The sequence below is a fragment of the Mauremys reevesii genome, linkage group 6, assembly GCF_016161935.1.
Source record: "Mauremys reevesii isolate NIE-2019 linkage group 6, ASM1616193v1, whole genome shotgun sequence".
NCBI lineage: Eukaryota > Metazoa > Chordata > Testudines > Geoemydidae > Mauremys > Mauremys reevesii.
In genome coordinates, this window is record NC_052628.1 from 45,070,899 (window position 1) to 45,083,707 (window position 12,809).

The window sequence follows — 12,809 nt, forward strand, 5'->3', positions numbered from 1 at the left end:
CCTCAAAAGTTGAGGATGGTGACTCTAGCAACTATAATTGCCCACATCAACACCCTCTCAGTTCAGGGCAGATGGACAGCCCATGAAATCAGTTTTGATATCCACTTGTTGAAGCTCAGAGCAGTCAGGAATTCTTGTTTCCATTTCTTGCCCCTCATCAGGGGCAGAGCGATCAGGGTCATGATGGACAGTATGTCCTTCATGGTTTTACATCAACAAGCAGGAAGGAACAATATCCTCTTTGTGCACTGAAGCTATAATTATATAGCTATATATACTGGAACTGGTGCATAGCCCACCATATCCATATTTCAGTGGTGCACCTCTCAGGCATCCAGAACACCACAGCCAATGCTCTCAGCAGATACTTTTCCCACAACTATGAGTGGTAGCTGGACACTCAGGTTCTTCTTCGAGTGCTTGCTCATATCGATTCCAATTAGGTATGCGTGCGCTGTGTGCACGCTTGTCGGAAGATTTTTACCCTAGCAACACTCGGTGGGTCGGCTGGGCGCCCCCTGGAGTGGCGACGCCATGGCGCCGGATAAATACCCCTGCCGACCCAACCGCCCCTCAGTTCCTTCTTACCGCCCGTGACGGTCGTTGGAACTGTGGAGCGCGGCTTTGCTGATCTCCACATCCCTAGCTACTCGTAGTTCTATACTGCTAATTGTGTCATAGTTCGAGTTTGGTAGTTATAGTTAGTATTAGTTGTTGTATTTATAGTTAGTGTATATAGTTAAAAGGGGGGATCGGGGATTAGCCTCTTTCCCCCACCCCGGTATGGGCCCATGCCCAAGGCACCGGGGTTCAAACCGTGCTCGGCATGCCAAGAGCCGATGCCAATAGGGGATCCCCACGACTCCTGCCTCAAGTGCCTAGGGGAATCCCACCTTACAGATAAGTGCCGCATTTGCAAGTCCTTTAAACCAAGGACGAAGAAGGAGCGGGACTTTAGATTGAAGCAGCTCCTCATGGAGTCGGCACTTAGTCCTGCAGCGTCGGTACCGAGTGCCCAACAGACTGCTTCGGTAAGGAGCGCCCCTTCGGCCCTGGACCACTCCAGTACCGAGAAGGAGCCCCAGCACCGACCTTTACCGGCACCGACATCTGCTCGGCACCGCTCCCTGTCCCCGAGACCCAGGAAGCAACATAGCGCTCCAACTGCTGCAGCTCAACAGAAGGAGTGCTCTTCGAAGACGGCTCGCCCAGCACTGTCCTCTGCCACGGCACCGTCAGTCGTGGCACCGCCAGTTGCGACTCCACTGAGCTCAGCACCGTCTATTCCGGTCCCACAAGGGCCATTGAGTCCAGTGCCTGACAGCTCCCCGGCTCATGCTGTGGTTGAGCTTGCCCTGCCTTCTACACCGGAGACCTTCTCCACGGCACAGGAGCTCATTGCCATGATGGAGTCATCACGGCCTCAACCCCCGGCACCGCCGGTGCGGGTTATTCAATCTGTCAGGAAACCGGCCCTGGTAAGGCCACCTTCCGTTGCCCCAACAGAGAGTTGTCGTTCAAGATCACGATCTCGCAGACGCTCTTGATCATACTGCTCCTGGCGCCGCTCACAGTCCCAGTACCGCTCTCCATCGCGGTACCAGTCGCACTCGCGGCATTGGTTGACATCTCGGTCACCGACCAGGTACTCCCGGTACCAATCCGACCCTCGGCACCGTGTTTCCCGCAGTCGCTCTAGACAAGGGGACTCGAGATACCGGTCGACCTCCCGGCACTGCTATGGTAGAAGGTCCCGGTCTTGCTCGCGGTACTGTTATGGCTCACGGTACCGCTCTCCGCTGCTGACCCAGGAGCACACATCCAGATCTGTGGCGCCCCCCCCAGGATCTCTCGGCACCGCCGTGGCCTTCCAGACACACATTGGTGTCCTCTCAGGCTGGTAGTGCATCCTGCCAGCAGGAACGTGACTCTGACATCCCCAGCCAAGGACCTCATCACTGGTCCTTCTGGACACCGTGGGCATACCACCAATCCCAAGGAGCTCCACCAGTGGCTCCACGGTCGGTCCCGTCAGAACACCGGGCACCAGAGGCGACGCTAAGCCATCCTCCACCTACGGACACGGATGAGGCTCCAATCCCAACTGCGGACGCCCAGACTCCACCTGACACAGAGGACGTTCCGTAAGTACAGGAACCCCCACAGGACCCCTTGGTCACGGGCCTCTCCTCTTCCTCCTCACCTGATGAGGCAGTGGCGGGAACATCCTCCTCAGGCCCTCCACCGATTGATCTCAGAGCCCATCAGGACCTCCTGCGACGAGTGGCTCTGAATATGAACCTACAAGTGGAGGAGGTCCCTGAAGTAGAGGACCCTGTTGTGGATATCCTCTCAGCTGATGCACCCACTAGAGTGGCCCTGCCATTTATCCGCACCATACAATCCAATCGGATACCATCTGGCAGTCCCCAGCCTCAATTCCACCTACAGCAAGGGTGGGTGAGAGGAAATATATGGTCCCCTCAAAGGGGTACGAATACCTCTACGTTCATCCACCTCCTTGCTCTTTAGTGGTCCAATCGGTGAATGAACGGGAACGTCATGGCCAACACGCCCCGGCTCCTAAGTCAAAGGAGGCTAGGCGCATGGACCTCCTAGGCCGTAAAATATATTCTGCCGTGGGCCTCCAACTTAGGGTGGCAAACCAACAAGCCCTCCTAAGTCGGTATAACTTTAACACGTGGGTCTCCGTGGGGAAGTTCACAGAGCTTCTTCTGCAGGAGTCCCGCCAGGAGTTTACTGCTCTCCTCGAGGAGGGTAAAAAGATGGTGAGAACCTCCCTCCAGGCTTCTCTGGATGCAGCGGACTCAGCAACCAGAACCTTGGTGTCAGGAGTGACGATGAGGCGCATCTCCTGGCTACAAGTATCAGGCCTTCCCCCTGAATTGCAGCAAACCATTCAGGATTTGCCCTTCAAAGGCCAAGGCCTGTTTTCAGATAAGACTGACCCCAGACTGCAAAGTCTAAAAGATAATCGTGTTATAATGCGCTCGTTGGGTATGCACACACCAGTGACCCAACGCAGGACCTTCCGGCCACAGCCACACCGGCCTTACGCCCCGTCTAGACCACGTCAGGACTTTAGCAGAAGGCAATCATCGAAGGCAGTCTGGCCCTCAAGGAGGCCAAAATCAGGCGCCCCCTAAACCACCAGCAGGGCCCAAGCAAAACTTTTGATGGGACACCCGAGGGCAACCCACCAGTTACTTTCCCGGATCCTTTTCCTCCGTTTCTCAACCGTCTTTCTCATTTCCTCCCTGCCTGGTCCCAGCTCACTTCCGACCGCTGGGTCCTGCGCACAGTGGAATTGGGATACCACCTCCAGTTTGTTTCAACCCCACCTTCCCACCCTCCCCTCCCGTCCCTCTTCAGGGACCCCTCTCACGAGCAATTCCTCTTGCAAGAGGTCCAGTCGCTCCTAGCTCTACGAGCCATAGAGGAGGTACCAAAATACATGAGGGGCAAGGGGTTTACTCCTGTTACTTCCTAATCCCCAAGGCAAAGGGAAGTCTGCGACCAATCTTAGACCTGCGAGAACTCAACAAGTTCATGATAAAGCTGAAGTTCCGCATGGTAACCCTGGGGACCATTATTCCCTCCCTGGATCCGGGAGACTGGTATGCCGCCCTCGATATGAAGGACGCATATTTCCACGTCGCAATTTACCCACCGCACAGACGGTATCTCCGTTTTGTGGTTGGCCTTCAACACTTTCAGTTTACTGCACTCCCGTTTGGCCTTTCTACAGCTCCATGTGTGTTCACGAAATGCATGGCCGTAGTCGCCGCCTCCCTCCGCCGTCGTCGGGTACATGTGTACCCGTACCTCGATGATTGGCTCATTCAAGGGACTTCCCAGTTGCAAGTGTCGCAGCACCTGCGCATAGTCAAAGACCTCTTCGGGAGCCTCGGCCTCATGATCAATGCAGAGAAGTCTACTCTTAACACCCACACAGAGACTAGACTTCATCGGAGTGACTCTGGACTCCAGTCTGGCCAGAGCCTGCCTCCCACAGTCGCGTTTTCAAGTGATGGCTTCCATTATTCGAGGTCTCCAAACCTTCCCGACAGCGTCGGTATGCAACTGCCTCAGCCTGGTAGGGCACATGGCCTCCTGCACCTTCGTAACCAAGCACGGGAGGCTACACCTCCGCCCCATTCAAATTTGGCTAGCTTCAATATACAGGCCGCGCAGAGACAGCCTGGGCTCCGTACTCACCCTTCCCCAGGAGGTCCTGGACTCCCTAACCTGGTGGTTGAACCCCACTATAGTTTGCACGGGGATGCCATTCCACCCACCGCAACCCTCGATGGCTCTAACCACGGACGCATCATCTCTGGGTGCGGGAGCTGAGGGCGGTCAGTCTAGCATGCCAAGTGTTTCGAGACCATCTCCAAGGCCGTTGTGTATCAGTATTTACGGACAACACAACGGCCATGTTTTACATAAACAAGCAGGGCAGAGCACGCTCCTCCCGCCTTTGTCGAGAAGCTGTTCGCCTCTGGGACTTTTGTATAGCCCACTCGATCGACTTGGTAGTGTCCTTTCTCCCTGGAGTCCAGAACACTCTGGCGGATCACCTCAGCAGATCCTTCCTGTCTCACGAGTGGCTGATCCGCCCGGACGTCATCCATTCAGTTTTCTGGAAGTGGGGGTTTCCCCACGTCGACATCTTTGCCTCCCGAGAGAACAGGAAATGCCAGGTGTTCTGCTCATTCCAGGGACGCTCCCCGGGCTCCCTCTCGGATGCATTCCTGATTCCATGGAAGAGGCACCTATTCTATGTCTTCCCACCGTTCCTGCTCGTCCACAGAGTCCTTCTCAAGCTCCGCAGGGACAGCGCCCGCATGATCCTGATTGCTCCAGCGTGGCCGAGGCAGCACTGGCACACCATGTTGTTGGACCTTGCAGTGGCAGACCCGATTCCTCTGCCACTGTGGCCCGATCTGATAACACAGAACTTCGGCAGGCTTCACCATCCGGACCTGCAGTCTATTCATCTGACAGCGTGGCTGCTGCATGGTTGAGCCAATCTGAGTTGCGTTGTTCTGCCTCGGTGCAGCAGATGCTCTTGGCCAGTACGAAGCCTTCCACTAGGATGACATATCTGGCCAAGTGGAAGCGTTTCTCCTGCTGGTGCACCCAGCGTAACTTAGTGCCCACGCAGGTGCCTGTTCCTGCTATTCTGGACTGCCTCTGGTCCCTGAAAGAACAGAGCCTAGCGGTCTCATCTATAAAGGTCCATCTGGCAGCCATCTCCGCCTTCCACCCAGGGGAAAATGGCCAATCGATCTTCTCTCGCCCCATAGTCTCAAGGTTTCTCAAGGGCTTAGAACGTTTGTATCCTCAAATCAGACGACCGACTCCTACCTGGGATCTTAACCTGGTCTTAGCCAGGCTTATGGGTGCCCCTTTCGAACCGCTGGCCACCTGCTCGCTACTGTACCTTTCCTGGAAAACAGCCTTCCTCGTTGCTATTACTTCGGCGCGACGAGTATCTGAGCTTCGGGCCTTGACAGCTAATCCCCCGTATACGGTATTCCATAAGGATAAGGTACAGCTGCGACCACACCCCTCCTTCCTCCCTAAGGTGGTGTCTGCCTTTCATGTCAATCAAGACATCTTCCTCCCAGTCTTTTTCCCGAAGCTGCACACATTGTGACGGGAACAACAGCTGCACACCCTAGACGTTCGCAGGGCTCTCGCCTTCTATATCAAGAGAACAAAACCCTTCCGAAGGTCACCTCAGCTTTTTGTAGCTGTGGCAGATCGGATGAAAGGCCTACCAGTCTCATCCCAATGAATTTCATCTTGGGTGACGTCCTGCATCCGTACATGCTATGATTTGGCTCATGTTCCGGCTAGCCAACTCACCGCCCATTCTACTCGGGCTCAGGCTTCATCTGCCACCTTCCTGGCCCATGTTCCCATCCAGGATATATGTCGAGCAGCTACTTGGTCATCGGTTCACACCTTTGCCTCGCATTACGCACTGGTTCAACAGTCCAGAGATGATGCAGCATTTGGCTCAGCAGTCTTGCATTCTGCAACATCTCACTCCGACCCCACCGCCTAGGTAAGGCTTGGGAGTCACCTAATTGGAATCGATATGAGCAAGCACTCGAAGAAGAAGAAAAGACGGTTACTCACCTTTGTAACTGTTGTTCTTCAAGATGTGTTGCTCATATCCATTCCAAACCCGCCCTCCTTCCTCACTGTCGGAGTAACCGGCAAGAAGGAACTGAGGGGCGGTTGGGTCGGCAGGAGTATATATCCGGCGCCACTCCAGGGGCCGCCCAGCCGACCCACCAAGTGTTGCTAGGGTAAAAATCTTCCGACGAGCATGCATGCGGCGCGCACACACCTAATTGGAATGGATATGAGCAACACATCTTGAAGAACAACAGTTACAAAGGTGAGTAACCGTCTTTTCTCTATGGCTTATTCTAGAGATGAGACTGCCAGAGATCAATCTTTTCCCCTCCTCCAAGAACAGGAAGTGTCCTCTTTTCTGTTCAAGACAGGTCTGGGTCACCACTCCCTGGAGGATGCCTTCCGTCTCCTGTAGAGGAAGAGCCTGTTCTGTGCCTTTCCCCCATGGCCATAATTCTAAGGGTATTGAACAAGATCAGGCAGGACAAGGCCATAGTCATCCTACCTGGCCGAGACAAGCTTGGTACCCTTAACTGCTTGTGTCCAACCATCAGTCGAGCTCCCAAACATTCCACATCTCCTGCCTCAGGATGCTGGTCACATGCTTCCCCCCAGTCTAGTAGTTCCAGGGCATGTTGCCTGGATGGTTCTCACAAATACAGGTTTCCAGCTCTACGGAAGTACACCAGGTGCTGTTAAACAGTAGAAAAACAGCATTCCGCACTACTTACCTGCAAATATGGAAGCGATTCATCTGTTGGGACAGTTGTTAATACCCCTGGCTGGAATCCATTCATGTTTCCCTCATCCTAGATTACCTGCTGGATCTGAAGACACCCATCTTATCGATCATTTTGATCAAGACACACCTGCCCGCCATATCAGCCTTTCATCTTCCTGTCCAGGGACTTTCCATTTTTGCTTCCTGGATATAATCCAGATTTATTAAGGGTCTGAATAATTTCTTCCCCCACATTAGACACTCCACACCGTTTCTCAACCATTTCACAAGACATCCATTTGTACCAATGGCAACCTGCTCCCTACTTCATTTATCTATGAAGATGGCCGCCTTAGTTGCATCACGTCGGCCCGTAAGGTCAGGGAGATTGGAGCCTTCATGGCCGATTACCTCCTTTACTTTTTTTTTTAATAGTCTTTTTAGATCTGCATCCTAAGTTCCTACCAAAGGTTTCAATCAGATTTTCATCTTAACCAATCTATCCATCTACCAGTATATTTTCTGAAACCTCGTAGTTCTCAGCAAGTATCTTGTTTTCATATTCTGGACATTAGAAAGGCTTTTGTCTTCTACCTGGATAGGACTAAGCAGTTTAGGAGAGTGCCTAGACTCTCTGCATCCTTCGCAGATAGATCTGAGGGGGCTCCTATTTCTGCTCAGACTTTTGAAATGGATATCGGGCTGTAACTCTACCTGTTGTGAGTCTGCAGGTGCTCAGCCCCCTCAGGGGTTAGAACACATTCAACCAGATTGCGGGCAACGTTTGCTACATTTCTGAAGAACGTTCCATTATCTGAGATACACAGAGCCACTACTTGGATTTCAGACCATATGTTTTTAAAGTTGTAGACCCTGCTTCATGACGTCAGATCTGATGTGACACTTGGCTCCACAGTACAGTCTTCAGTTCTGGATCCTGTTCTGAAACTCTTTCCTCCTCCTAGGAATAGTGCTCAGAAGTCACCTGAAGTGGAGTTACCCACAGGCACACTACTCAGAGGAGGAGGAAATGTCTGTCCCTATGGGTGCTTCACTATCCGCTCCCATTCCCCTCTGCTTCAGTTGTTCCCTAGGGGATGACTGAATAGAAAAGGACCTGAGGGCAATCTGTCCACACACCTTTATATAGCCTCAGTGTCTGCCACGAGGAGATAGGGTGCATGTGTGAGTCGAATAGACACTACTAGCTAGAAATCTCCTATTGAAGGCTTGAGAGGTGCATGAAATGAAATGCAGCACACATACTGGGACACATCTCGAAGAACTACAGTTAGTGCATAGGGTGAGCAACACTTCCTTTTATATAACATTTTGTTCTTTTTAATTTTTTTTATTTTTAAAACTAAATTAATTTGAGAAATTTGGGCACAGTGGAAACAGAAGTCCATTATCCACAGAACATGACAGCATAAATAGTGTTAATAACATGGGTCAATTTGTCTCCCCTATCATCTTTAAAGCAATTCTTAATAGACACAAGTAATTAAAAAATCCTATATAAAACTCACCTTTACTGTACTTATGTGAATAATCTACACAAATAAGTATATCCAATACACGATAAATATTTCTTAAATCTAATTGTTGTTGCCACCTGAAGTGTCTGTTACCATTTGTGACCTGTGAAACAGTGGAGACCATTTACTTGTTCCTCTTATATAGGTTCTGTTAGTTGTACCGCCACCTACTAAATACTCCACCAAACAGCTGTTATGTACTAATACTTTTAACCTGTTTCTCTTAGTCTCAGAGTGAAAAGGTCAGATCACACTGGCCAACATCATTACCTTCTGGTGAGGGATACTCTGCTGTGGGGACTCACAGATTCGTCCAAAAGGTGAGATGTTTCCCAGGATCTTTTCAGAGAGTACTTTATAAATAAAATCACTATTTCTATTCTGATACATTAGTCATACAGATTGGTGAGATCTAATTTGTAGATGTTTCTAGTAACTTTGAACACATCACTCATTAGAATTGACATATCCAGGATTGGAGAAGACTTTTTCCTTGAAAAAAATCTTTTATTTTGAGTGTCTACTTTAGAATATTCCTGATATGTAGCAAGCTTGTCATATTTTATGAGATTAAGAAAAAATCATGCCAGAAACTTAATATTCTTAAATATGCTTTTTCTTAAATATAAAATCATTAAACTAGTTAAAAGAAAAAAAGCTAGGTTTTTGTTGTTGTTTTTGTTTTGTTTTTTTAATCATGGTTGATTTTGACCTTTTTCAATGTTACTGGAAAAAATACTTCCCTTCCCCCCCCCCCCCCCGGGCCATGTTGGAGTATAATATATAATAGTTGCATGAAATTAGCTTTTGCTGCTGTGCTTGCTGCTTATGGTGCTTTTGTTTTCCTTTTCTTCATTATCTTGTGCTTGGAAGTTGGTACTGAAAGCTCTGTTGTGCCTTTGTTCTGATTACTTGATTTTTTCTTGTCTGTCTCTGGTAGCCCTATAGTCGCTCTTCCTCCATGTCTTCCATTGATCTAGTCAGTGCCTCTGATGATGTTCACAGATTCAGCACCCAGGTATCGTAAGAATATATAGAGTGGCTTTGTATGTCTTTTTGCTGTATTTCATCTTCTCTTTAACCTGGGTTCTCGTTGTTCCATAAATCACTTGTGCTTGTTTTTAGATGAGTTCAGATAAACACATACCAACGAATTCTCTATTCCTGTTACTGAAAGATTGTCTTTTTACATTCTGCTTTCATTCATATCACTCTTGCAAGGTCCTGAATCTGGAAAATAAGGAGGATTAATGTCTGCAGAAAAAATAAAAATGTGTGCAACTTCAAGATCCCACATTTCTGATGTAATAACTTAAAATAATAAAAGTGAAATAACACCTGGTCTGTGTGGGATGGAGATAAATTTGACTTTAAAATGAATGTAAATCATTTATTCTAAAAAGTGTTTAATTTCCCAGTCTTTTTCACATATTTTAGTTCATATATCTGTTACAATTACCATTAAGAAACTAAATCTCTCTACATTCCAACAGCACTGTTTGCACCTCTGAGACTTTCTGTTTGTAATTCAGCACTAAAAGCTTATTCTAGACTTTATTGGGCATGCACAGTTTGAGTTTGGAAACTTTTTTAAAAAAAAAATATTCTATTATACCTATTTGTGGCAAATTCAACAAGGCACGTAATACCAAAGCTAAATATACTTGTAGATCTGCATAAGCAAGCCAAACATTTTAATGGCCTCCTGGAAGTGTTCAACGGACAAGCTATTCAAAGAAGCAATGGAAAAAGCAATCCCAAGATGATGATAACATACCTTTCTGACAATTAAGCAACCAGAAGGGGGACTGTAGGACTTCATAAAAAGGTGACAAATTGCTCTGTCAGATAGGCTAGTCTACAGCTTTTAACCATGGCCACTGTACAATTGCTCAATACACCTGTTTTAATAAACCCTACCAAGAGCCTCCAGGCCAAATTTTTAACCGTATTTAGGAATTGCTGTGCTCAGCATTGAAAAGCCTAATTGATTTAGAAGCCCAAGTTTCATTTCCAAAAGGGGTTTAGGCACTTCAGAACCAAAATCCCTTTAACAGTCAATGCCTAAATACCTTAACAATATAAGGGCTAAGGCCCAGATATTTTTAAACAGCAAAGATTGAAGGATCGGCTGTGGACCCATTTTGATGAGTGTCTAGAGGAATAGGAGGCTGTAAATTTTGGAAGAAAATTACTAGTGTCCAGAAGCTTAAGAATTTTGAAAGATTAAAATAGTGAAGAACTTACTGAATTCCCAAACTTGCCATTCCTACAACTGGGTTTTCCCTCTGCTCTCCATGACTAGACGCAGAACCAAACCTGTTGATCATCAGGAAGACAACTTGGCTCTTCTTCAGAATGTGCAAGCCAGTGAAAATACTTCCAAAACTGAAAAACAGCATATTATATGTGTGTATGTAATAAACTTTCCTTGAATAAATGTGTCTCTAGAGCATTGTAATAGTTTTCATTAAACTAAACTTGTTCATCTAATTAATAGACAGATTGGAATGACCAATCTGGATATTCAGTGAAGAGAGATCACCATCAGGCATCAGATTTCTCACTCATTTCCAGGCTCCCTATTCCTACTTCTTCAGGCCTGGCTGGTGTCAGTATACGCACCGGGGCAACACCACGTGGGCATAGTTGTCACACTTCCCCCATCTGTGATCATTTCCCTTCTTTGGTGGTTGGTGTAGGAGTCCCATTCTCAAGACCCCACCATCAATGTCTGTCATCACAGACGCTTCGGCAATAGACTGAGGAACTCACTTCGGGTCTCTCAGAACTCAGTCTTTGGTCTCCAGAAGAGTTCTTGCTACACATCAATATCAGGGAGTTGAGGGTGGTTTTCCTAGTCTGCAGTGCATTCCAACCCCACATGGAGGCCAAGTGCATGTCAGTTCTTACAGACAACACGAGAGCGATATTTTATATAAACAGGCAAGGTGTAGCAGCGCGTTCCTTTCACCTGTGCCAGGAAGTTCTTCACTTGTGGGAATTCTGCATAGCCCACTCAATCCACCTCAAAGCCTCCTATCTCTAGCAGTCACAGTACAAGCTAGTGGATCACCTCAGCAGATCCTTCTCCAACCACCAGGAGTGGTCCATCCATTCCAGATGTCATGAAAGGCGTCTTCTAGAAGTGGGGGGCTCCCCGGATAGATCTATTGGCAGTGAAGGACAACAGGAAGTGTCTTCAGTTTTGCTCCTTCCTGGGTCACAGCCTGGGGTTGCTCTGACACCTTTCTCCTCCCTTGAATGGATCATCTCTTCTATGCATTCCCTCCCATCTCGCTCATACACAAGGTCTTCCTAAGAGTTAGAAGGGACAAGGTCTCATCCTGATAGCCTCAGCCTGGCCATATAAGCACTGGTTCATCACCCTTCTAGAACTCTCGGTGAAAATGCCAATCTGCCTGTCTCCGTTTCCAGACCTGATCTCCCAAGACCACAGCTGTCTACATCATCCAAACCTTGGGTCTCTTCATCTCGTGGCCTGGAAGCTCCATGGCTGAACCCTGCAGATGTAGCATGCTCTGGGACTGGTCACAAGGTGCTTTTACGGAACAGAAAACTGTCTGCTAGAGCCACTTACCTGGCAAAGTGGAAAAGATTCTCAATCTGCCCATCACCTACACAGTCAACACTTCCGTTCATTTTAAATTACTTATACCACTTGAAACAACAAAGCCTAACCATGTCATCTATTAGGATCCATCTAGCTGCAATCTCGGCCTTTCAGCCATCGGTGAACGGCCATTCTGTTTTCTCAAACTTCATCTGTAGTCTGTTTCTTAAGGGCCTGGAGAGATTATACCCAAAGGTACAGTAGCCACTCCCTCTCTGGGACCTCAACTTGGTGTTGGCAAGACTAACAAGGCCTCCATTTGAACTGCTGGCAACGTACTCTGCTCTACTTGTCCTGGACGGTGGCCTTCCAGGAGGCCATTACTTCTGCCAGAAGAGTCTTGGAGATCCAAGCCCTTACTTCGGAACCACCTTACATGGTCTTCTTCAAGGACAAGATTCAATTGGGGCTACATCCAGCCTTCCTTCCAATTCCATAGTAACCAGGATGTCTTCCTACTGGTCTTCTATCTGAAACTGCACACCACTCGCTGGATGTGAGGCATGCACTAGCATTCTGCATAGAAAGGACTAGATCATTTAAAAAAATATACTCAGCTTTTTGGAGCCATTGCAGACAGAATGAAAAGCCTTCCAGTCTCGGCACAGAGAATTTCATTGTGGATCACTTCATGTATCCGCACATGCTACGCAAAAGTCCCCTCTCCTGCCCTGATGGTGCATTCTACCAGGGCTCAAACATCTTTGGCAGCATTTGTAGCTCAAGTTCCTATCCAGGACAT

At 48.4% G+C, this 12,809-nt stretch overlaps 1 protein-coding gene across 3 annotated transcripts in view; it reads left to right on the forward strand.

Annotated features, from left to right (window-relative positions):
- CERT1 (ceramide transporter 1) overlaps positions 1-12,809 on the forward strand; it is a 153,394-nt gene that overhangs the window by 121,043 nt on the left and 19,542 nt on the right. For 2 of the 3 annotated variants that reach the window (XM_039543018.1, XM_039543017.1), the window contains exons 10-11: positions 8,661-8,753; positions 9,374-9,451. In XM_039543018.1, the coding sequence (XP_039398952.1) occupies positions 8,661-8,753; positions 9,374-9,451 (171 nt within the window). The remainder of the gene's footprint in view (positions 1-8,660; positions 8,754-9,373; positions 9,452-12,809) is intronic. The other variant, XM_039543019.1, reaches the window with a different exon arrangement.